The sequence below is a fragment of the Pimephales promelas genome, chromosome 15, assembly GCF_988280905.1.
Source record: "Pimephales promelas chromosome 15, fPimPro1.hap1.1, whole genome shotgun sequence".
Lineage (NCBI taxonomy): Eukaryota > Metazoa > Chordata > Actinopteri > Cypriniformes > Leuciscidae > Pimephales > Pimephales promelas.
The window spans coordinates 10,025,461-10,052,596 of NC_142783.1; the positions used below are offsets into that span (position 1 = coordinate 10,025,461).

At 39.8% G+C, this 27,136-nt stretch overlaps 1 protein-coding gene across 3 annotated transcripts in view; it reads right to left on the reverse strand.

The window, feature by feature from the left end:
* supt3h (SPT3 homolog, SAGA and STAGA complex component) overlaps positions 1-27,136 on the reverse strand; it is a 208,886-nt gene that overhangs the window by 33,718 nt on the left and 148,032 nt on the right. For all 3 annotated transcript variants that reach the window (XM_039660855.2, XM_039660856.2, XM_089120095.1), the window contains one exon: positions 19,185-19,312. In XM_039660855.2, coding sequence (XP_039516789.2) covers positions 19,185-19,312 — 128 coding nt within the window. The remainder of the gene's footprint in view (positions 1-19,184; positions 19,313-27,136) is intronic.

A 27,136-nucleotide genomic window follows, 5' to 3' on the forward strand; every position in this document is an offset into this window, starting at 1 on the left:
GCGCAGTAATGAACCCTCTTAATAGCAAGCCAACAGGTTTCACTTGGATTTACAGCTGAGCGTGTTAAGTTGCAGGTCAGAACCTATAATTAGACATTTCCTCATCCTGGACCAATTTCATACCTTCACATAACAGTCAATTTGAGCTCTCTACCAGGCTGTGTGTCATAAAAAAAAGGTTCAAGGTTTATGACCATTCCCCCCCTCTCCTGCCACAAAGAATCTGTTTTACAGTCTAGAGAGAGAATGGTAAGCGGGAAGCGTCAAGTTGGAGACTGAGGACAGTCTGACATGACGCTCGGGGCTCCGGGGCCCGATGCGAGGCAGCCTGGATTCGTTTTCAGGCCACCCAAACCAACCGGAGTCTTTTTATTTAGTTAGCTGGCAGTCATTGGAAATTCCATCTTTGAAAATACATATTAATGATGCCGAGCGCCTTCTCGTTACACAGCGCTGGAACTGTGATTTCTATTAGTGTCGTTAAGAGCCGAACGGAGGTCTCGTTTTGCAGCTCTGAGGGGGAATTCGCAGCAGCCTCAGTGTCTGGGTCCCGCTCCAAATTGGGCCGCGAGCGATACGAGACTGGAGCCGCTGCACTTTTAAATAACTCTTGTCAACCGGGTCGGCCAGAGACAGGAGAAATGTTTTGACTGTGGCTTATTGACTGAAAAGAGCAGCGGGGGGATTCGATGTTTGAACACTATGTATAGCCGCTGATTAAATCAAAACGTTGACCCACCTGCTAATAGCCAAATTATACCCACAACTGACGCGGCGGCCGTATAGGAGGACGTTGGCAAATATTTGATTTGGCCCGCTCGCGACTTTCATTTCATGCCAGTGTGGTCTGGATAAAGGGAATCTCAATTTGTAGCACTGCTAGCGATGAGATTTCCATAGGCTGAGGCCCAAGATATATTTTGGCTATCTAGTATATTTCAATGCGCGTCAACCCGCGCATCGGTGATTAACAGCCCGAGGCAGGCTATAATTAAATTTGTGGGACATTTCATTCAGACGCACGGCTTAGACGATCAAACAGAGTGAATTTAAAGCGCCACTGTTTTTGCTCATAAAAGTCTAAAGCTGCTTGAAAGAGAGTCAGTGATCTCTGTGCAGTCATATGCGCTTGGTTTAAACAAACTGTGACAATTACGTTCAGGTCGAAGAGAACTGAATATGACACCTGATGCCACTCACAAATCCATGAAAGAAAGCAAAGAGCAAAGTATTAATTTCCTGAACCTTTAAGGTCATAATCAATAATAAAGCATACTCAGTTCAAGTTCAAGTGTCCTGCGTAAAGGGCTAGGCATTTTTCTTTCTCTGTGAACCATTGTTTTTATTCAGTAGTCAGGTCAATTTAGATAAAGCATCTGTGTGTGGCCACATCCAACCCCCCAGATAGACTTACACTGTACTGAGGAATTGCAAGACATTGTGGAAAAAGTCAAAAGTACCTGATCAATAGATAAATAGAAAATACACTTAAATACAAAATACATTTTACATTCAAAAGTCTAAATAAAGGAATTAACAGGGATTTTCAAATGCAAAACACAAATGCTCGGGCAGTTCAGATCGGATTGCATTGATTTTGGTGTAAATGTGAACGCTCTGAACAATCTCAGACCTCATTGAAGTGAACTGAACACAGACAATCTCTGTGAACGATTCATCTATAAAATGCATTGTTAACGCAATGCTCCGGGTTCACTTTAATTTCCCCATGCATGTCATTTCAAATATTTTTCACCATTACATTACCATAAAAAAAAAGTTTTTTAATGTTTAACGTTGTTTTTTTTTCAGACCCAAGTGGAATTTAGATTAAATATATAATATATTAAAGGGGGGGTTGACTGCGATTTCACTTTTTTCATTTTAAATAGTGTGTAATGTTGCTGTTGGTGCATGAACAGTATCTGCAAAGTTGCAGCGCTGAAAGTTCAGTGTAAGCAGAGATATCGTCTTTTAAAAATCAGGAAGTATATTGCCTACAAAAACGACTGGATTGGGACTACAGCTGGGTTATGGTACGTCACTAACCCACACATTTGCATCAACCACTCCCTCCAGAATAAGCAGAAAAGGGCATGACCATATTTCAGCAGCTCCAGCTCGTCGAGTGTGTTCACGCAGCTGTCAGGTCATTTGTCTTCGAACTTCCCACGGACGCTGTAGTTCGTCAACAATGGATACAATTTATGTTTGATTATGTTCCTGAAAATGACGATCGTAATCTAGCTCTCTGTGCTGCGCATTTTACGGAAGACAGCTTCCAGAATCTCCACGAGTTCAACACCGGGATTCAACGAGAAACTGTAAACATGAAGCAGTTCCGACTTTAAAACCACAATTGTTTTAAATGTATTTGCATGTATAATTCCAGACGTAGCTGTGACGCCGTGCGGAGAAACAGAGCTGAGGCTGGGTCCAAACGCAGTGTAGGTAGCTTTATTAAACAAACTTAAAACAAGACACTAGACACAAAACTCGAGAAACTTGAGAGCACCAACGCAACACACATAAATTCAACAACCAACAAAGACAGGGCAGAAACACAGGGCTTAAATAATCAAGGACAAACGAGCTAGACAAGATAACAAGGGGGCGTGAGAAATGAGAAACACCTGGGATAAATAATACACGGGCAATAACTAATAACGAAAACACACAAAATCACTACGTGACATAGCCTCCCCCCTATGGGCGGCTCCCGACGCCCATACACAAAACAAACAGTTCAGGAGGGCGGTGAAGCAGAGACAGTCTTGGGGGAGGGACGGAGGGCCAGGCCCGTGCAGGGGAACAGGACCAGGAGGTAGCCAAGGCGGGCCTGGGCCGCAGAGCATGGGCATACCAGACTGGGCCGGAGACCAAGGCGGAGCAGGACGAGGCGGAGGCCAGGGCGGAGCAGGACGAGGCAGAGGCCAGGGCGGAGCAGGACGAGGCAGAGGCCAGGGCGGAGCAGGACGAGGCAGAGGCCAGGGCGGAGCAGGACGAGGCAGAGGCCAGGGCGGAGCAGGACGAGGCAGAGGCCAGGGCGGAGCAGGACGAGGCAGAGGCCAGGGCGGAGCAGGAAGAGACCAGGGCGGAGCAGGAAGAGGCGAAGGCCAGGGCGGAGCAGGACGAGACCAGGGCGGAGCAGGACGAGGCAGAGGCCAGGGCGGAGCAGGACGAGGCAGAGGCCAGGGCGGAGCAGGACGAGACCAGGGCGGAGCAGGACGAGGCAGAGGCCAGGGCGGAGCAGGACGAGGCAGAGGCCAGGGCGGAGCAGGACGTGAAGGCGGCCAGGGCGGAGCAGACTTTGGCGGAGCAGACTCAGACAGAGACGAGGCAGAGGCCCATGTCTGCATCGCCTCCATGGCCCTCACAGGGTACCTACTGCCCCCCCCCAAAAAATACTTGGGGAAATTCACGGGAGGAGCCCCTGGGTGGCGAACGGGCACAGGAAAGGCCTCCCGGAGCCTGAAGGGCGCAGGCAGAGCGAGGCGCAGAGGCGGGGCCGGCAGAGCGAGGCGCAGAGGCGGGGCCGGCAGAGCGAGGCGCAGAGGCGGGGCCGGCAGAGCGAGGCGCAGAGGCGGGGCCGGCAGAGCGAGGAGTTTGGGCACGCTCACCGGGGCCTGGCGAACCAAACGAGTCCTCCTTCTCCTCCTCCTGCGGCGGCGCGTCACAGGGCTGGACCACTCACTCACTTGAAGAGGAGATGCAGCGCTCACTTGAAGAGGAGGTGCAGCGCTCACTTGAAGAGGAGGTGCAGCGCTCACTTGAAGAGGAGATGCAGCGCTCACTTGAAGAGGAGATGCAGCGCTCACTTGAAGAGGAGATGCAGCGCTCACTTGAAGAGGAGATGCAGCGCTCACTTGAAGAGGAGATGCAGCGCTCACTTGAAGAGGAGATGCAGCGCTCACTTGAAGAGGAGATGCAGCGCTCACTTGAAGAGGAGATGCAGCGCTCACTTGAAGAGGAGATGCAGCGCTCACTCGAAGAGGAGATTCATCCACTTGAACCGGAGATTCATCCACTTGAACCGGAGACTCATCCACTTGAACTGAAGATTCACTCACTTGAACAGAAGACTCAGCCCTCACTTGAACTGGAGATTTATCCACTTGAACAGGAGATTCATCCACTTGAACAGGATCACTCACTTGAACTGAAGATTCACTCACTTGAACCGGAGACTCATCCACTTGAACTGGAGATTCATCCACTTGAACAGGAGATTCCCTCGCGGGGCTCACGTGAATCGCGAGTTCGGCTGGGCTGACGTGAAGCGCGGGCTCGGCTGGGCTGACGTGAGTCGCGGGCTCGTCAATGCGCACGTGAAGCGCGGGCTCGTCGTGACTGACGTGAACCAGCGGTGAAGACGACGAGGGCTTCGCGGGTAAAGTACACTCGGCAGGTGTCGAGTAGAATAAGCGCGCAGTAGTGAAGAGGTCCTGCAAGGAACAAGCCCGAGCGACATACCCGTCAAGAGTCCAGTTGGCAAGGTCCCGCGGCATCCATCGAGCGATCTCATAATCCAGCCCATTCAGAAACAGGCCCATGAGCTGGATATCATTTAGCGCTCCCACACTGCTAATGGACAGGAACTCCTTCGCGTACCTTTGGACAGACCGGCCCTCTTGCAAGACTGACGACAGGTATTCTGTCATAGCCCGGTTGCTGACGACTGCTGGACCCATATTGAGGTTGGTTGTTCTGTGACGCCGTGCGGAGAAACAGAGCTGAGGCTGGGTCCAAACGCAGTGTAGGTAGCTTTATTAAACAAACTTAAAACAAGACACTAGACACAAAACTCGAGAAACTTGAGAGCACCAACGCAACACACATAAATTCAACAACCAACAAAGACAGGGCAGAAACACAGGGCTTAAATAATCAAGGACAAACGAGCTAGACAAGATAACAAGGGGGCGTGAGAAATGAGAAACACCTGGGATAAATAATACACGGGCAATAACTAATAACGAAAACACACAAAATCACTACGTGACAGTAGCCTTGTGTTTTAGTTTTTTTCAAATTCCAGCGCTAGCTTTATCGCCACTAGGCTATTAGTTATGCTATTTTGTGTCTACGACAAATGCGTACAAACATGAATTTTGGATAAGTGCTAATGTTTGTTAATGTATTTTTCATGTATATATGTTTTATGACGTTATTTTCGATTTTTGGTCAAGAACGTAAACTTGCCACCGCTGTTTGAGTATAACATTAGTAGCCAGTCAGTTGCTATTGTTGCCAGTCAGATGCTATTGTGTTAAACAAACGTGTATAAAGTTAAAAAACGTAGCAAATTATCATTCAGAAACGTTTATTAAGAGCCGTGTGTGGTGAGGTTTTGCTTGACTCGCTTCAATGCAGCTTTCTCGGTCTGATTCTGGGTCATACTGATACTGCAGTTCGACACATATTTACATCTGGACCGGAGCTCATGACGTGCCCGTAAAGGTAATGGGCGTTAACTTTCCGGACAACGTAAGCGACAGTTTAGCGAATCGCAACTCACCGGACCAAGCTAACCAATCTGAGCCCACGACGTGTTTCTGAGGGAGTGTTTTCATAGAATCAGGAAGTCAACCGCTCGTTCGAGGACAGGGGAGAGCGCGGCTGACAATAAACGTGAAGTTTATGAAAAATAAGACTTTTTAAAAATGAAAAACCACGAATACATGTTATATCGCACCCCCTAAACACAATCATGGAAAGAAAAAAAGCAGTCAACCCCCCCTTTAAAGAGGTGGTTGATTATGATTTCACTTTTTATTAACTTTAGTTAGTCTGTAATGTTGCTTTTTGAGCATAAATATCGGCATAAAGTTATAACGCTCAAAGTTCAATGAAAAAGGGAGATATTTTCTTTTAAAGAAATTGCATTTAAAAGGACTACAACTACATTAGCTTCCTCCTGGATTAGTGACAACACAAACCTACCATTTACATAAACCCTGGCCCTGGAACACAATTTATAGATGATCAAGACAGATATGCTAATCAATGACTAGAAGATAACTATATAAGCTACACAAATTCATCAATTAACCATTCACAAATGTTGTCTACATGTTGTCACTTCTTCTTGAGTCTCTCCATTTTTGTTTGATTCCAGATACAAAAGGCTGTGTGAGGTAATTGAAGATGCTAACACACAGCAGCATTTAATGGCTCGTTTCCACTGAGGGGTATGGTAAGGTAAACCATGATCCAGCTTGCGTTTCCACCGCCAACAGTACCCTTTACTTGATAGGCGTGGTGTTTGTTGGAAAGAAGCGATCGACGTCATTTTCGCGCGAAGAAAGCAACATAGTAGTAAACAACAATGGATGACATACAGCAGATCTTGTTCTTGCTTCTCGGCATGTTTGCCACAAGAAACAAGCGTTGACATTAGGCGTTTCTCAATACCAGTAGCCTACGCAAAGTCCGACTCAGGAGAATGACTCCCCAGCGCGTTCTTGAGCGCGCCACTCAGCTCGCCCTGGCTCTGCGACTCCGGTTATCTCTGCACTGCATGTATATTTTAGGCAGGGGCGGCTCGCCCATAGAGGGCGCTGGGGCGCCGCCCTCCCTCCGACCTGTCTGTCTGTTTTTTTAATATATATATTATAATTTATCATTTTGAAAAATAATCTTTGTTAATTATATGCTAATAATGGTTTTACTTTTAAAAGTGTTTTGAACTCACCAGAATGATATTTGCATTCACTTTCGTTACTTTTATCATGTTGGTGTAGTAGTATAGCCAATAGGCTGTCTTGTCAGGGCGCCAGTTCGCTCAGCCCCACAGTGCTGGAATTTAAGCCAATGGTTCCCCGGTTGCTATGCAAAAAAGTTTATATTTCGCCAATCAGCGCCGTCAAATTTTATGGTTTGGGGGCGCTGAAAATATCGCCCACAGTATCAGATTAGGGGAGTGCACTGTGCACGCGCACCACGGGACATTTTTTTTTACCTCAGATGAGAGAAGAATGGCAGCGCCAGTGACGTCGAGTGGAAATAATGTAAAGTTAGTCGCTCTGTCACTCACTCACTCACTCACTCACACACACACACACACATAAACACTGTTTCACACACATTTGATATTAAAATAGTTATAGGAATATTAATACCTGTGTGTTTGCTTTGTTTTTGATGTTTTTAAGTTCTGAGATAGATTACTGTGTTTCATACTAGTTAAAATCAACTTTCTTCTCATACTTGGGTGTTACAATCAAGAATGTTGTCCCAACCTCTCTTTCGAGCCTTTTCTCTCTCTCTTTCTCTAGTATCAACACATTGTTATCCATTATCCAATTGTCAATTTGTCAAAAATATGTAGTCTACAGCTGGGGGTTGATTAAACTAGATTGTTGTATTACCTATTATTTTTTTGTATTACCTATAGGTATTATAATTATTATTATATTATAATTTATCAATATTATGCGTTTGCACTTTTTCTGTCAGCACACAGAGCATAATAAACATGCAACTTGTTCATTATCATTAACTGTCAAACTGTTATTATTATTATTGTATTATTTGACCATTGGTATTGACTGGTTTAAGTTATTTTATTGGTATAGGTAAGGGCATGGCCTAAGGCCTAAAATGCACCAGAATGCAGGAAATCACATCTACTAATTTCAAAATCTTCTGGGGGGGAACCCCCAGACCCCCCTCTTATTCAGCCCCCCCTACAATAATTTTCACCAGCCGCCACTGATTTTAGGCAACAATAAAACTAAATATGTTATAAAACACCACTCTGCTTCTTTGCAATTTAATTTCAAGCCTATTGATTATATTCACTGCATGTATGTAACGTTATTTATAACAAAACTAAATATAAAACACAACCCTGCCTCTTTTCGTTTAAATTTAAAAATATTAAACATATTCCAGGCAATATGTATGTATTGCACATCGCATTGGTACAAATGTTGTGCAATAAACAACATTACAGATCTTGTAATAAAATGTAAAAAAAAAGACAAAACTCTCTCTTTTTGTTGAATTTCAGTTTTATCAATAATAGCAATTATAAAAGTATAAGTAAAAGGTACAAAAAGATATACAGTAAAGCTTTAATAACATAAAGAAACAATTCAGTCAGTCAAATACAAATTCAGCGCTCAAAAATATGAAACTTTACCTAGCCTTCTGCCAAAACTATTGGCAAGGGAACAAATTATAGATTCAAGAGAACAAAGATTGCCTGTTGGGTTTATACAAGATTAATTATATCTCATGTTTAACCACTACAGAGAAGTCCGAGTCAGCGGCAAACATCAGAATGACTCGCCGAGGAAAGGCTGTTCCAGGCGGGGGACACGAGCGCGAGCGTCCGGTGATTGCTTGCAATGGATCTCAGTCAAATTATCATAAATCTATAAATAAACCACAGATTTGAACTTTAAAAAACTACTTTCTAGCCAGAAAAACTGATAAAACTACATTTCGTGACACAATAACAGTAGTATTATATTTCAACTGTATGCTTCTAATGCCCTTGTAGCACGCGCAAGTGACGATACTCTGTCCACCAATCACCGTTCTGCAGTGAGTCTAGCTCCACCTTTTAGTACCATTTCAATGTGCTAGGTACCCCAACGGAAGGGTACCCAAAAGTGGTACGGTACGGTTCGGCTTTTTGGTACCATTCACAACTTTTGACAGTGAAAACGCAAATAATTGCGTACCGAACTGTACCGTATCGCTCAGTGGAAACGAGACATAAAGGGACGGACACAAAAACGGTGAGTTTCTGCCAAGCGGCAACCTCCCCATCTCTCTCTGTGAATTAAACTGCAATTCACCGACTGGCCACTTGAGGATGGCTGCAAAAGTAAGTCAAATCTGTATCTCCCCCATGTTAAAATGCCAAACTTCACAGCAGAAAAAAAAATATGTTTACAGCCTGGTGGCAAATAGTTGTTTTGGTCTATATAGCTAATTTTGCCCTTCATGACGGGGGTGAATGGGGGTGAGTGTGAGGGGGGTGAATTTTTTTTTACAATTTTTTTTTTCATCCGTTTAAATTATATTAAGCCTTAATATTCTGCATAATTAAGGGCGTGGCTTGAGTGACATGTGGATTGCCGCTGCTGTCACTGCAAGTCGTTTGTCTGCTGTCTGTTAGCGTCACCCTCAGCTGTGTTTGTGCCTTTTTTGGGATTATTTCATACAATTTAATACACGCATTACCTTCGCCCATGCACGCCGTTGGATTTCGTCGTTGTTGAGTATGGAGAGAACGACCAGCGCTGTATTTCCAGTTGTTTCCCTCGTATGCACTAAATGGATGTCTGACAATTTCATTTCTTTTTGGAGTTTAGATTTAAAAACATCTGTAGATATAGAGATCACACACATTCTGTGGTAGTGTTGCTCTCATGGAACAGATATGCTTATTTAACTCTCTAGTGTAAAATAACAAGTACCGTCAGATGAAATCCTGCAAGTGACCGTGCCTTCTCTCAGTCCATAAATGAGCGCGGATTTCTAGTTCATTTACTTGAACTCCTGAGGTAATATCTTTAGTTTGACCCATCTGAGAAATTGGGAGGCGGCCAAAATCATATTTTAAAATGGACTGAATAAAGCTCTTTATGAACTTGACGTGCAATACCATGCTGACTGACATGTATGCGCATTAATCACTGTCACACGCACAAGCTCAGAGCAATATTGTAAGTTACTGCATGATAATACATTTTTAACGAGCAGAATAATAATGCATTACGATACACATAGTTGACTGCTTGTATGTTGTGAGAAATGTGTGTGATCTGTAGGGTTGGGTATCGTTTGAATTTGAACAATTCTGATTCCGATTCCGATTCCTTGTTTCGATTCCGGTTCCTGACGATTCTCGATTCCGATTCTTTTAAGAGGCAGGGTCAAAAAAGTTTAGCTAACCTTGCTAACCAACGGTCTTTCGGAAGGAAATACTTCTTCTGTCACAAATACTCCTTTTGTCACAAATTTTGCATTTTGCCGAGATTTCGTTATTTTTAGAAAAGTGAAGCCACACTTTGGATCGCCGACGTAAGGTACTCATGTTCGACTTGCGCGGTTATGCCAACACTTCCGGTAGACGCTTCTTCGTTGGTGTTGTTCAGCGGTTTCTTCTTCCGCTCGGCGGACTGTGAATATCGAAACTAGGAATCGAAATTTTAACTTTTGAACGATTCCGGAAAAAACGAAAAGTTAGTCCCGATTCCAATCGATACTCGATTCTCGATACCCAACCCTAGTGATCTGTGTTATGTACTGTTGTAGACATGCTTCTCTTAACTAATTGCTCCTTGTGTGATTAATAAAGTTGATAAAAAAGTATTTTAGTAAACTATTTTAGTATTTCGAAGAGCAAAAACATTAACTTTAACTATTGGCTTTACTTCTTCAAACAGCTGTCAGTTTAGCACGAGGCCAGTAGCATATAGCATTAGCCCCTCAGCTCCACCCACATCCCGCCTCTTTGCCCATTTTATTTTTTCCGGGAGTGACGAGAGGTGACGCGCTGCCAAGATGGCGACGGCCGGCCCCGCCCACTTAAGGCTTCAAAACGCTCTTCAGAAACCTACGGGTGACATCACAAACACTTCGTCCATTTTTCTTACAGGCTATGGTTTTTGCATACCCTCAAAAAGTGACAATTTTAACATACTATATAAAAATATCTGTGGGTATTTTAAGCTAAAATTTCACATCACACTCTGAGGACATCATATATTCATTTTACATCTTGTGAAAAGGGCAAATAATTTGCTTTGATATGCTAAAAGGGACATTGCTCGAAACAAACAAACAATAAAAAATTCTGGATCCAATTAACTTTCAAATTCAGAGGCATTGATTTATGATATATATTATATTTAATTTAAGTATCATATAAGGTAAAAGTGGTCTTATAATTAATTGATTATAGTAAGTAAAAAGTTAGTGAATAAATAAATTAATTAAACAAACGTACAAAAAAGACACATTGTGAATTCATGCAAAAAATAAATAAATAAAAAACAAACAATAAAAAAAAAGAATTTCACTCAAGTTCACTAAAATACGTTTTTAAAGAGACAATAACATTAGAGATGCTTTTGCATTGTCTTCAGACTAGTTTGCCGATGGCATTACTTTCCTTTAAAGAACAAATCTAATGGTGAAAAACCCAAGCAAGCAAAAGTGCAAGAGTTTATGAAGCCGTTTTCAGCATTTATGGTTTCCTAGGGAATTTGCAAAAGACAGATCACCAGTGTCCCAGAATAGCATCCTGCTGTCATCATGGCATTAAGGCAAAACAATGCGGATCCCACACATCATGACAAAAACACTTTTAAGCATTCCCATCTGAATGTGGCCGAGGAAATAACAGATTGTCAAGAGATCTTAGAGGGTCCTTGGGAAGATGGATGATGATCTGCCTGAGGAAATACAATCCATACGCCACTGACAACAGAGAAGCCCTCGCCGGCTGATCAAGTGAATTATACCCCTGTCCGGCCTGATCGCGGCTGCCCTGGCTGCTCACACGTGCAGTTAGAGGACTGGACATCTGACAGATGTTTGACCCGTAAGCTGTGGCTTTGGAAAGCCTATGAAATAATGGCCTGAGTATTTACACAAGTGTTGTAGCTTATTCACAGCAGCGAGAAAATCTAGTAGCAAGTAAATGGACGATGCAAATGAGGTCATTAAAATAGTCAGATTTACACTAAAAGAGAGCTACTAGTAGTGCTAGACTGATATACTGACCAGGGCCAAGCCAACGAAGGGGTACTTTGGACTGTTTTGGCTATTGGCCCCACTACCTTAGGGTCAGTACAGTTTTTTTAAGGCTCTTATGCTCATTTATTTCACAGATCAAAAACAGTAAAAAAAAAAAAAAAAAAAAATATATTATTGTGAAATATTATTACAATTTACAATGTAATTTACTTCTGATGCAAAGCTGATTTTTCTGTGTCACATGATCCTTCAGAAATCATTCTAATATTCTAATTTGCTGCTCAAGAAAAATTTCTTTTTATTTTAAATGTTGAAAACAACATATTTTCGTGGAAACGGGATGCATGTCTTTCAGGATCCTTTAATTAATGAACCAAACAAAGCATCAATATGAATTTGACATTTTTTGCAACATTATACATGTCTCAGAATTCAATTCTCCGGTAAAGCAGCACTAAAATGAAACAAAGTCTCATTGTTCAACTAAGGTCAGTTCAGTATTGATTGAGTTCAAATAGTTCATCAATTATAAAATGAGTTCAAGTACGTTTATATATAGTGCCGTCAATCGTTAACATTTTTAAAATATTTTTCTCTGTAATTAATCCCAATTGATCACACCTAACATTAAAGTGTGTCATATATTTTTACATTGTAATAATTTCACATTTAATCTTTAAATGAATGTAGAAATAACATAGGCAGTAGCCTATATTTTAAATATTTGTTTAATGGCATATTTTATGAAAGAAGACAAGTATCAGATACCAATACTGCTACAGATTTCTCTGTTTTCTCAATTTTAGCCATTATAGCCTTTCAGCATCACATTATAATCAAAAGCTATCTATTTCCAGTTCAAGCGCTGTCTGAAGCTGCTGCAGAAAAAAACAAAAAACAAAAAAAACAATACATTGCACTATGGAATTAAAAGGGCAGGCCTCAAGGTAGCCAATGATTCACTGTTTTTAAGTCACATGACATTTGAATGTCTCTCTTTCCCACCGTCACCTTCAAAAGAGACACCTGTTCAAGTGCTCCAGAAATTGCTCTATTAACCTCATTTCTAAACATCTCTTCTCAAGGTGGATTTATTTACATCATCTTTGATAAGTAAATTGGATATTTATTAATGTTATTTATTGACAAATCAACCTATTTTATTGAGAAAACACCAATGTTTCCATAAGAGAATGCTGTACCACAGTGTAATTGCAGTAAAGTATTTCCACATTAGGATTTTTTATAGATAGTTATTTATTTATTTATTTGGAGTATTTATTGTAGTATAGTTGTATTTGTGTATAAATACCAAATTGATTTCTTCTTTTCAAAAAATGAATACAGCAATATTTTATGGAAGGGGCAATAGGAAGAGTGCAGAGTTAGCTCTTCCATGTGATGAGACGGTGAGGATGAGTTAGCCAAATGATTAGGAATGATAGGGATCTATTTATTTTTGGTTTGCATGAGTTCCAACTTTATAAATCTATCAATTTCTAAAATAAATGCACAATTAAAGAAAAAAAAAAATCATAATTTTATAGAAAAACTCCACCCCCCACCCCGATTTTCTTTCTTTTTTTTGATTTGTATGATTGAAGCTATTTCCTGTAAGAAAAACATTTTTGAAAAAAAAAAATATTTCATGGTTAGAACATAATGTGTACTAGGGCTGTGTATCATCAACAATGTCACGATACGACATGCATCACGATATGGATCAATTTGGAATTTAAATTTATTTTGAGCTGAGTTTAGTAACAGTGTTATAACAGTTGTGATAACTGAAAAAAAAACAATTTAGTTTTTGTCATAAAAAACAATGAGCTAAATAAATAAAAAGGCTTAGAATGGCTCTTCCTTCTGCTTTTAAAGTCTGCCTCAAACTCTTTTAAACACCTAGTATTTAACAATTTGGTCTTAATTGTTGAAATGTGCACCAAACAAAGTCATTTCTTCTATGTTGAAATCATTTTAAAGGGGTGATGAACTGAGAAATCAAAATTTCCTTGAGCTTTTGACATCTGAGAGGTCATCATATTATAAGAATATCCTGTAAGTTTCAGAATTGAAAAGGTCCTTGTTAGTCCAATAAAAGCTTTTATTGACACCAGCCTCTGCAAACGACTCATTTTTAAAAGTGGGGAACTATGATGTCAAAAAGGATAAAACACCACCCCCGCAGAAGAAGATCAACGCCTGCTTCGACACGGACACGCCCACCGATTCGCGCATTACATGCAAAGCTAAGTAACATACAGGCCTACCTCGTGATGACAAATCGGATCGAGCTACTGAGCAATAGAAAATATTGTGCAGCGCCTCGTTGTGGAAGAAGACAGTCGCTGCATACGCTTCCTCAGGACTGCAATGGATAAACTTTATTTTTAATGACGTTCCAGCTGATGAGGATTGTTTTGTAAACAAGACTGGGTTTGCAGACCGATTAAGAGTAAAGAAGAGTGCTGTGCCGTCTATATTGGATCCGACAGGAATTGTGCAACACACGAACTCTGGGTCGAACATGTATGGGCGAATCCGGTTGCCATTTTACAACATTAGACGTTTTCACCCACATACACCGACGGGTGAGTTAAACTCATTATAATATGCAAAACTGTTATCCACTCACAGCAGTGGGCGTTTACTTCTAAGTCTTCAGTGTGACACGCCCATAAAAACCGACCGTTTTTCAGCTATGGCTCACAACTTGGGTACAAAATAGCCTATTAATTATTCATTTTGATGATTTTGAATGCAAAAACCAAGCGAAAGTCATAAGTTGACCTCAGACAACAATATAATAAACAATTTTATGCAGAAACAACAATTGATTGACATGCTCAGGGTGAAGAGAGTGACAACAGAATATCTTGCTTAACTTCATCATACAACCGCAAATTGCCGTTTCTGTTAAAAACGTTTTTAGAGGATACTTACCAAGACCAAAATTTTTGACATAATTTTGCATGTTTTAGTCTGTTAAAGCTATGTAATCTCGCGAGCTGTATGTGAGCAGCTTTACTCTAGTCTGCATGCAAGCAGAGAAAAACCAATTCTCAGAGAGCGCACAAGTACTGACTAGTTTAAAATCATTTGGATGTTTTAAACTGGTAAGACTTAAAGACGTGGAAATGGTAAACTTTAGTCACGAATCGATGCAATGCTGACCCGATTAAGCAAGTGAATATTCTGTCATGTCCCGACTCCTAAACGCCAGCGTGTAGTTTCACCGGCTGATGCTTGCCTTGAGCAGGTATTTTGAGAGACGAGAGATGCAAAACGTTTTCAAAATACTGATTTGATTTTATAATCTGTGTGGATTTATTTTCTAATACAAAACACATGCTAAAGTGAATCAATGTTTCCGGGAATTTCCCACATTATAAGTGGGAGAATAATTAAAATTATGTGCAATACCCGTGGCGAAATTCGAGCCCTGAATTGGCTACGTTCAAAAGCACAACGGTATCGATACGGCAGCTGCTGTATCGATGCGCGCATCTCCAGGAGTTCACGACAATGTATCATTGTATTGGTATTCTGAGCACAACCCTAATTGTCTACCATTAGAGGGTTAAAAGAATCTGTGTGATTACATAATGTAACGTTAACCAAAGGATAACGAAAATAAAAAACAAAAAAACATATGCTGCTTTATTTGCTTTAAATAAAAAAAAGCAATTGCATGCGTTAACACGTTAATTTTGACAGCCCTTATAGTAACATATATGTAACATTGTTAAAAGCTCAGGGAAGGTGGCGGTGGGAACTGGCAAATGGTGAATGTAAATTTAATGACAAAATAAGCAAAAACAACAAAACGAAAGTAAAGCGCCAACCCCTCATGGACAACTGCCGGAAAAACTAAAAGAACCCGCAACAGGCTTGGCCCTATCTCGTCTCTCACTGTTGTCACTCCTCCTTTTATCCATCCGGAGCTCCTCTGTGAAAATCCAGACCGGTGTGGCGAGCAGGTCACGCTTATTAACACTTGAACCACTGGACTTGCTCTGCTCCCACAGCTCTCTGCCCCGCCCTGCTTGCCACAATATACGAACTATTAAACAAATAGTTTTAATAAAGCTTTAGAATTAGGAAAAAGTTATGTTTGGAAAAAGTTGTGCAACAACAATGAAAGAACAGTTTAAGATAATGCACTTGTAGCAGGGGTGCACGATATTGACAAAAATGTGATATTGCGATATCGATAATGAATATTCCGATATCGATATTAATTTCGATATTTTTAAAAGGATGCAAAACTACAAAAGTTATTGGAAAGCGCATCAAAAAAGATTAATAAATAAAACAAGTTTTCTTACAACATAAGATTTATTTCAACTGACAGTCATATTGGACTTGTACAGCATTAATAAATAGGCCTAAATAATATGTCTACAGAACAGGACATGTTAGTTGTGTACACTACTACAGTGTAAAAGATAATAAATAGCAAGTCTACAGAACACACTATGCAACATAAACGCCACTATATGCGTTTTCTTTGACCGGATAGCTATGACCGTGAAAAGAACAGGTGTAAATGCCCTGTGAAACGCATTCGTGACGTATTTGAATCTAATCGCTCAACCACTTCAGGAGGTGGTCTGGGCCGCATTTCAGTCGAAACTGGACAAATGTAAATGCATCTCGTTGTTGAAACCAAAATGTACTCCTTCCAAAAACGCTAAAAATGAGAATGTTACAGGCTTGTCATGTTATGGCCAGATATGACGACGCGCGCGACTGCAACACGCATCACCGCAGATGCTGAACATTTCCTTTTCATCAAGTCAACGCGCAAACTATCGCAAATCAAAGTGAAAGTAAGTCGCAGACGCTTTTCACAGTTATCTTCATTAAAAGTAAATAAACGAACTGATCTATTTTACCTGATGATCATAAAACGCAGCTCATAACTGTTGCTTTCGGTGACGTGCACTCCATTAAATCTGCATATAGCGCGGGATTTGAAGATCGTATTTTGATAAATCAGATAGCTATCCGAACAGTAAAAACGCATGAAGTTGTCAGGTGGACCGTGGCCTGATGTTTATACTTGTGCGCTGGTGTGCGCGTCGAGCCGGGGCAAGTGTGTGTGTGTGGGACTGTGTGGTTGGAGAGCAAGGGAGAAGTGAGAGAGTGACGGCGGTTAGCTTTGGAGCGAGTAGCGACTTTATATTGAGAAAAACAAAGTGTCTCCCCTGTTCTTTCTGACCACTGTAGGAAATCTGTAGCATGAAAAGTTAAACCTCTTTTGATTTAATATTGTTTATGGAGAAGGAGAATCAGGAAATGAGTCGGGGGGAAATGCAACGGTGCATGTCGGACCAGACGCATCATAAACAAAATATTGCACAAATATCGCGACACTTTCGATATGGATATCGGGCAACGTGATATCGCGATAACGATATTGATTCGATATATCGTGCACCCCTAACTTGTAGTAAACTTGTGACAGACAGGCAGACTCTTCTACACTGGATATTGAACAATTGGGTGGCCACTAGTAAGCTATGAGCAAAGAAATTTGAAAAGTCAAACATAAATTTGAGATTTAAAAAACCCTATGAAATCTGACAACTACATGATCACCCCACAATGTCTATATGCAATCGGTAAGGCGAGCAGATGGAAGAGCACAGGAAAACCAGACATGTGCTCTTAGCCGCTAAAAGAGCTAGTTAAAGATGACAAGGGGGTGGTGGCGGGGCGAACAGGGCACTAGATAAAGCAGCACAGTGCCGTGTGGTTAAACCATAAAGCTCCTCTCTCGAGGACTTCATGAGTGGGGCAAAGTGGGAGGCCCAGAAGGATATGGTTCCTTATTCCCTAAAGGTTGTCCTGATAGCTAAAACATACCCATTAAAACACTCAGTAGGAACAAAGTTTTGGGGGAAACCGCAGGCTTTCTTGGCCACATCCAGAACAGACTGGTGCTTGGTTTTTAATTGAGACGGGACGTATAAAGTCTCATGGTAATACCCTCTTGTCCACGGTTCTTGCTTCAGACCTTTAATTACATCTTTCAGCTGTAATTTATTTATTTATGGCCATTTATTTCCATTGGCACAGTGAGAACAAAAGGATGTTATAAAGACACAAGAGTTCACGTTCATATCGCAGAGACTGGACTGATAAAGAATCGCTTATCCTCATCAGAATGAAAACGCTCCTGGTGACTTCATAATGACTTCATCATGGCTTATTTGCTTATTACATCACAATGGAAATTCAGATGAGATGTTAAAACTACTGGAAGGGATGAAACCCAATCGGACCTTCTGACAGGAGATCGATCCTCGGCTTCTTGTTTTTTTATGGAACACGAGTCTCAAAGCCACATTTTTCAGTGTCGTCTCAATATCAGGTGCTCCTATGGTTCACGACTATATTCAACATGTTTAAACACCTCAAACTTCTGTTCCACAATGACTACAAGAATAAACTGCTCTGTCTGCGTAGTTTTAGAACCTGATTCTCTAAAGAAACGATACTGCAAATTAGTATTTGCATGGATGACTACACTCTAATACAGAAAACCAATAAGGTTATTATACACAATGATAAATAAGGTTACATTTTATTTTGATGGTCCACTTTAGACATTCTAATAACTGTATAAGTCACTTTGCAACTACATGTGAACTAACTCTGATTAAAATATTAAGACTGTCTGCTTAATTAACTGCAAACACTTTATTTAGATGGTCCCCCATGAATAGTAACTACATGTTAACTAACAGTCTATTAATACTCTAATGAAACTCTACTTATAGTTGGTGGAATGTCTAAAGTGGACCATCAAAATAAAGTGTAACCAAAAGCAAGTATCCAATTTAAAATAAAATAAAAAATAATATAAAACATAAAAATGTTGCTGGTGTCTGATAATGATATCTAATATCTGATAAAAATGCACATACTAAGACTAAGCATGTAAATGTTTAGGTTGACATTTTTATTTTATTTCAAAATGTTGTGAATTCTTGCATTCCCTGTTTATTTATTTTATTGATTATTTGTATGATTTTATTGATTATTGTATAAACACAAAAATGTTGCTGATATCTGATAATGATATCTAATATCTGATAAAAATGCACATACTAAGACTAAGCATGTGAATGTTCAGGTTGACATTTTTATTTTATTTCAAAATCTTGTGAATTCTTGCATTCCCAGTTTATTGATTTTATTGATTATTTGTATAAATTAAACAGATTTTTGAGAGTTATTGCATTGCTGTGCATGTGAGCACGCTTACAATCGTCTAACATCTAACTGAACTGCAGGGTTTAAGTTAGTTTGGGAGTCTTTATCATAAAAGAATGAACCGATTCCCCTCTTTCTGTGACCAAAGGATAATCCCCTTTTCAGTGCCGTTCACCCTCGCTGGCATGCGAGTTCTGGGTGTTCAGACTGAAGCACATTTCTGGGATCCTCCTACTCACCTCTAGCCGTTCCTGCTTGACTTCATCCACCTCCTCTTCCTCCACCAGAGACAAGAATTCCCCTGTCTGGTCGATGGAGACCAGGAAGTCCTGCGCCAGACGCTGCCTCTTGTTGCTGCTGTATTTTTCTGTAAGAGGACAGAAACAGGCACATTTGCTGACTCTCCGTCCTGAACACATCTGTGGGCCAGCTGGGCTTGTTTACACCTGACTCAAGATGCGGCGGCCCACTCGACTATAGTGCTTTCTGTTCTGAGTCATCTCGGCTCAGAAGCAAGCCAGACCTCTGAAAGCCAAAGCCTTGTAACTCTTAAACATATAGGAAAAAAGTTTATAAAACAAAAGTATACACACTGTTTGAATAAGGAAAAATAAGTGCGCATTATCATCGGAGGGATCTGTGGATTGCTGTTTAGTCAATCAGAGTTTAAATTAATGGATTTTAATGATTTGATGGATATTATAGAAAAAAGGGGGAACAAATGTTCTTTACGAAATAGTGCTCTTAAAAGGTTTATTCTTTGCCATTATCTATCACAATTCCTTTCAGATTTAAAAATGTGAGCAGAAAAAGGGACGTGAGAGAGCGGTGTGAGGCCCGTGGCGTGACAATAATGAACGACACCTGTGAGACGCACCGGTCTCACATCTCCCTCGGCCTCGTCCTGCTCGCCAGAGTGATGATCTAAATGGATCTGATATTGGCTGATAATTATCCATATACTGTATGACTGGTATAGTTCCAATATAATGTTCATCTCCCAGGTAAAAGCTTGCAAGAAATAACATTCATATATATATATATATATATATATATATATATACTGTATATATATATACACACACACACACACACACACACACACACATATATATATATATATATATATATGCACACACACACACATATATATATATATATATATATATATATATATATATTTTATATATGTGTGTGTATATATATATATATATATGTATATGTATATATGTATATATATATATATATATATATATATATATACACACACACACACACACACACACATATATATATATATATATATATATATATATATATGAATGTTATTCTTCTAAAAAAACTACTTGTGGTGTTTCAGACTGAACGTGCTGCGATTATAATAGCTCAGATCACAACGACAAAACACACAGATCACTTTGGTCTTGTCAATGGAACCATTTGGCAACTTTTAAAAATAAATTTTCCATTCAGAATCTTATTGGCATCCATTTCAACATCTCGCGCTCGTCATCTACTGAAATGTAAAGATAACCTATTATTTGGCCGGCTCACAAGCTTACACAAGTGTGTATGGCGTGCCTGGTGTTTTGTTTCCGGTCAAGCTAGATCCTAGCTTGCACTTTGGTCAACGAAGCAACAAAATGTCCATAACTTCGCGCATGCCTCGTCCTGTTGCAAAAATGAAATAAACTACAAAGTTTGATAGGCCAAAAAGACTGTTTATCACGCGATAAAAAATTGGCGCCGTTAAAATGGGTTTGCGGTAACGCCGTTAATAACGCATTTAACTGACAGCCCTAATACTCATTAATGCAATTATCTAATCAACCAAACACAAGGCAGTTGCTTCAATGCATTTAGGCGTGTGGTCCTGGTCAAGACAATCTCCTGAACTCCAAACTGAATGTCAGAATGGGAAAGAAAGGTGATTTGGTTGAGTTGGTGCCAGGCGGGCCGGTCTGAGTAGTATTTAACAATCTGCTCAGTTACTGGGATTTTCACGCACAACCATTTCTAGGGTTTACAAAGAATGGTGTGAAAAGGGAAAAACATCCAGTATGCGGCAGTCCTGTGGGGGAAAATGCCTTGTTGATGCTAGAGGTCAGAGGAGAATGGGCCGACTGATTCAAGCTGATAGAAGAGCAACTTTGACTGAAATAACCACTCGTTACAACCGAGGTATGCAGCAAAGCATTTGTGAAGCCACAACAAGCACAACCTTGAGGCGGATGGGATACAACAGCAGAAGACCACACTGGGTACCACTCATCTCCACTACAAATAGGAAAAAGAGGCTAAAACTTGCAAGAGTTAACCAAAATTGGACAGTTGAAGACTGTAAAAATGTTGCCTGGTCTGATGAGTCTCGATTTCTGTTGAATCATTCAGATGGTAGAGTCAGAATTTGGCGTAAACAGAATGAGAACATGGATCCATCATGCCTTGTTACCACTGTGCAGGCTGGTGGTGGTGGTGTAATGGTGTGGGGGATGTTTTCTTGGCACACTTTAGGCCCCTTAGTGCCAATTAATGCCTTAATGCCACGACCTACCTGAGCATTGTTTCTGACCATGTCCATCCCTTTATGGCCACCATGTGCCCATCATCCTCAGCAGGATAATGCACCATGTCAAAAAGCTTGAATCATTATAAATTGGTTTCTTGGACATGACAATGAGTTCACTGTACTAAAATGGCCCCCACTGTCACCAGATCTCAACCCAATAGAGCATCTTTGGAATGTGGTGGAACAGGAGCTTCATGCCCTGGATGTGCATCCAGTGTTAATTTCTTTGATGAAAAAAAAAAAAAAATGTCACTGATGAAAACGAGACGATAACTAAATAAAAACTAGTTGTGAATGACAAAAACTATGACGAATGTCTATTGACATTTTCTTCAACGAATAAAAACTAGACAAAAATGTTAGATAGTGACAATCTGGGAGGCCATCCAGTCAGAATTGATGTCCTGCGTTTGTGGTAGATGCGCACATTTGTACTGTAACATGCTGATCTACCCTGCGGTCTCATAAAATGTAAAAAAAAAAAAAAAATTAACATCTGGGAGAATGAGTAGAGCAGACATTTAGATATGAATAAGAGTGACGATGCAAAAAAGAGGTGTATTCTGTGCGTTTTTCTGTGCGCACACACCCGACCTGAAGCTTGCAGGCATGCACCATAGACAGCGTGCGAGGACTGAACTGAGCGCTCTTTAGTGTCTGACTGGACAAATACACACAACGACATTATGTCTAAATGTCCGTTTTGGAGGGTATCCATGTCTTAAACAGTTGAGAGTGCATTAAATGTGCATTGGAAATATGTGCTTAAATAATAACTTAAATAAGGATTAATTGTATTTAATTCATACAAATAAATATGTGCTTGAAAGAATAAAGAATGATGTATGCAAGTAGTTATCATTCATCATTCATTGAAAAGAAGACTGTGCTCTACTTTAGGAAAAGTTTTTTTTTTCATTGTAAGATATTTTTTAATTCACAGTAGTTAAATCTGTATCTTTAATGCATGTTCAAACAAAATCATTCATATTAATAGGTTAATAGATGTTGTAGGTTATTAGATGTAGATGCTGATCTACTGTAGATTTAGTCGACTAAAACTAGACTAAAACTAAAACAATTCAAATCTGGAATTTTAGTCAAAAGACTATGACTAAAACTAAATCAAAATTTGCTGTCAAAATAAACACTGTGCATCCTTCAAATCTCCATCAACTGCAAGATGCTATCCTATCAATATGGGCCAACATTTCTAAAGAATGCTTTCAGCACCTTGATGAATCAATGCCATGTACAATTAAGGCAGTTCTGAAGGCGGAACAGGTCAAACACAGTATTAGTATGGTGTTCCTAATAATCCTTAAGGTGAGTGTAATAGAGCAGAAATATAGAAGCTCAAAGACGATCCTCGAATATGAGTGAGTTTTCATTTGTGTCACATGTTTTACTCACTATGTACATAATTCCCACAGCAGCATCATTTCAAGCTCTACCACAGCGAACGACTTTCATTTTTTCCAGCATGTTCATGTGGTTCAGCGTCAGTGGGCATTATAGGCATAAAGCTCCAGGGTGGGAAAATGAAAAAAAAAGAAGGAAAATGTTAATTAAATGAAAGGAAATACACTGATTAAACACACTTCTGTGAAGTAACGTCTGGTTGTGAATGACAGAAATAGCCCCAGAAAATGTTTAATCAAGGTTACTGAATTTATGACACCTAAATAACAGCTTGTTTTATGGGCTTCAGGTTCGCTGGTCCTGGCACGGCACAACCTTGAACAGACTGTAATTGTGAGTTCCTCTGTAAACGGGGCAATTCAATCAAACGGTAAAAAAGTCACTTTGTATAAACTCACTTTTTAAATGATACAAATATGTCGACGCACATAATTAGTAGAGCATTCTGGCTTTAAAGAATCCTTAATTTGACATTTGATACAATATTTGGATGAATAGCAGGCCTTGAAAAATCTTGGTTTGACGAATAGTTCATCTATGATGAAATGGTGCATTCAAATCTAATTAAATAAACACTAGTAAAAACATATTTGATCTAGTGGATTCATCCTTCAAAATTAAGAAGTAAAAGTAAAAAATGGCTTTTTAAATGTGACTGTAACAGGGTGAGCAGAAGTGTTTCCAACACAGCAGATCGAAAAATAAAACTGTGAATAAAAGTACATAGCTACCTTGAAGGAGTAGTTCACTTTAAAAAAAAAAAACAAAAAAACATTTGCTGATAATTTACGCACGCCCACGTCATCCAAGATGTCCATGTCATTCTTTCTTCAGTCGAAAAGAAACTATGGTTTTTGATGAAAACATTCCAGGATTTTCTCCATATAATGGACTTCAATGGGAACCAAACGGTTCAAGGTCCAAAAGACAGTTTCAGTGCAAACTGCAAACTGTTCAAGGGCTTTAAACGATTCCAGACGATGAATAAGGGTCTTATCAAGCGAAATGATCGCTCATTAAAAAAAAAAAAAAACTAACACAGTTTAAGTTTTATAAGCACAAATGGTCGCCTTGCTCTGTTCTGTGATGCACGTTCGTGACTCTCCTGTTCGAACTCGTTTATCAAAATGAACAAATCTTTTTTTTTTATGTCATTTGGTCGATTCAACAAACGAAATGAACGAATTGACTCTGAAAAAGATTTGTTCGTTTCGCTTACTCATTGTCTGGAATCGTTTAAAGCCCTTTGAAGCCTCGTTTAAAGCCTCTTTTGGACCTTGAACCATTTGGTTCCCATTGAAGTCCATTTTATGGAGAAAAATCCTGGAATGTTTTCATCAAAAACCTTAATTTCTTTTCGACTGAAGAAAGAAAGACATGGACGTCTTGGATGACATGGGGGTGAGTAAATTATCAGCAAAAGTTTTTTTTAAAAAGTGAACTACTCCTTTAATTTAACTGAGCGTATGTTTCCAGAACAATATCTCACCGTCACATGTCATAACTACTCGTATTTTCAAGTGAAACAAGATAGGCAACTCGAAAAAAATGGGCGAAACCTAATATTTTACACAGAGAACTGAAAAAAAGAAGAGAAGTGTTCAACTGGACAATTAGTGTCTAAATGTGTCTAGCAATGTGTCTAAATGTCTAAACACAACCAACAATGGGGGAAAAACATGCAAGACCAATTTTTTACACTAAGAATTGAACACATGGTGAAAAGTGTCTCTAAATGGAAAACAAAAGGGAAATCATTTCAGATTTTAACATGCACAGCTCACAATAAGATCATGTAGGAACACATAGTAAGACACGCTACACTATCTCACCCCAAATCTGCTGAGCAACCTAAAAAAAAAAAGACAATAGCGCTTGAACAGAAGTTCCTCATTTGCAGTGTAGTTTAGTTGTAGGGGTCACTGCACGAACACTGTATTGTATGGAAAGATATCAAAACCCAACTACTCTACGTTGCCCTCTTTTGCAACCCTACGAACACACCACACCAGAGTAAAACCACGTCCTATCACAGGCCGGCTCCCACCACAGGCCTCCCAGGACAGAAAGAGGCTGTTCTCTCTTCACACTGAAACAATTCCCTCTTATATTTTATATTGCATGCAAAACACAGATAATAGTCAGGGAACAATAATCTCCCGATTGAAAGCGTCACGGATAGGGTCACGAAACTCAACAAGCAAGAAGAGCCACACGTTAAACAGAGTGAGCCATGGAAAAGCATCTGCGTTCAGACACAGAGACTCTCGGAACGCTGCATTGCAATGTTCTTCCATCTCTCAAGTTACACTCTAGATGAGGAGCAAGAGTCCTAATGATACTCCGCATGACATTACACGGGACGACGTCCGCTGCTTCTGCGGATGGTTTTCCTCCCTCGTGCTCAGTTTTCGGTGGTATTGATGAGCGCAGTTCAAAGCAGCTTGATGCCAAAGCTTCTGTCTGCATTTTGGTTAATGACTCGCTGATTGACTGTGTCGTACAAAATGACCTCGCTCGACTCTGCTCATTATGTAGGGCTTCGTCGTTTAAGGCAATGGTCTTTTGATGGGGGGAAAATGTTTTGAATATCTTATGGGGAAAATCATTCGAAAGGAAAACATGCTAAGCCCTTAGCACGGTAGCCCTAAACCGTATTCACTTTATAGCCCTTAATCCTGTAATTATGGACAAATGTAGGCAGAGAGGACTCAGGTGTGATCCTACTTTCTATTTATTATAAATTCACTTTGTCTTCGATAAAGTTTTGTCTATCCATTTATGGTGTTTTTTGTATTTATTTTTAAATTTATTTACTTCAAAATGTACCATATTTTCTATGTAAATTATGCTTATTTTTATGGGGTTTTTTTTTAAACTACATTAAAATATCATTCCAATAAGTTCTTAGAGCTAAAACCTAAAGATGAAGTGACTTTGCTGTCACCAGGGGCCTCATGTATAAACGTTGCGTACGCACAAAATGGGCATAGAAATATGCGTACGCATTTTTCCACGCGCACATCGGGATTTATAAAAAATAAACTTGGCGTAAATAAGGATGCTCTTGACCATGCGTACGCACTCTTTTAGAAGAGTATGGGTTTTGGCGACACCGATGGTGAGCTGGAGTCAAATGTCTTTTTGCTTACTATTAGACAGAGAATCTAAAGAAAATTATACATCTACAGAAAGATAATACAAATATAATTTCACAAACCTATCATTACTTGAAGCAAACATCCATTTCTTCTTAAATGACCGCGCCAGCACGCGGCGCGCGTTGGACCGTTTGGTGCAACTGACGCACATATAGCCTATAATCTAACGGCAGATGGAGTAAAACCGTAAATCTTCATTATGAGTCCAAATCATAAATACAGTCCATATTCACAATAACAGAATGGTTTAAACTATGTTTTACCTCTGATATAAACATTTAGATTAAATATGCCATTCTCATTAATGGAGTTAAACTCTTAAACTACATCAAATCATTACTGAGAAGTTACAAATATATATATATATATATATATATATATATATTCAATAAATAGAAATACCTATTTGTTGTGGATGCATTGCTTTTGAACACTTTTCTTCTGTGTTTTAATGTTTTAACTAGAGATTGTCTGAGAAAACTGTTTCGTGCAAATAATGCACAACCATGTCTATCTCTTTCCATTAAAATATAAATCAATTAAAAATACTATTTGGCCAGTGGAAAAGATTGAGAAAAACTTTCTCTGAAATGTATTTAACACTATTTGATTTATTCATTCAAAAACAAGGACATAGGCTACTAAAAAAAAAAAGTTTGTAATAATGTGACGGCACATCCGCATTTTATATTTTCCTAACGTCTTGTAGCCTACCGTTAAACTTGGTATCACGTGGATGAATAATCATATGCAAATGATATGCAGATTAGGAGATGCATATTTAAACTAGGCATTGTAATCTCCATATATGGTTATTTCGGGGAGGAGACGCACGTGCGCATAATCTCCCGCTGACTGGGATTTATAAAGTGAATTCTGCGCAGGTTCTGGCGTATGAACGGTTTTATAAATCTGAAAACTTTTGTGCGTACGCAAATTCTGCCTTATGTGCGTACGCACACTTTAAGGATGGAATCTACGCAAAGTTTTATACATGAGGCCCCTGGTGTCTTGTTTTGGCTTATTTTAGAATGCTCTA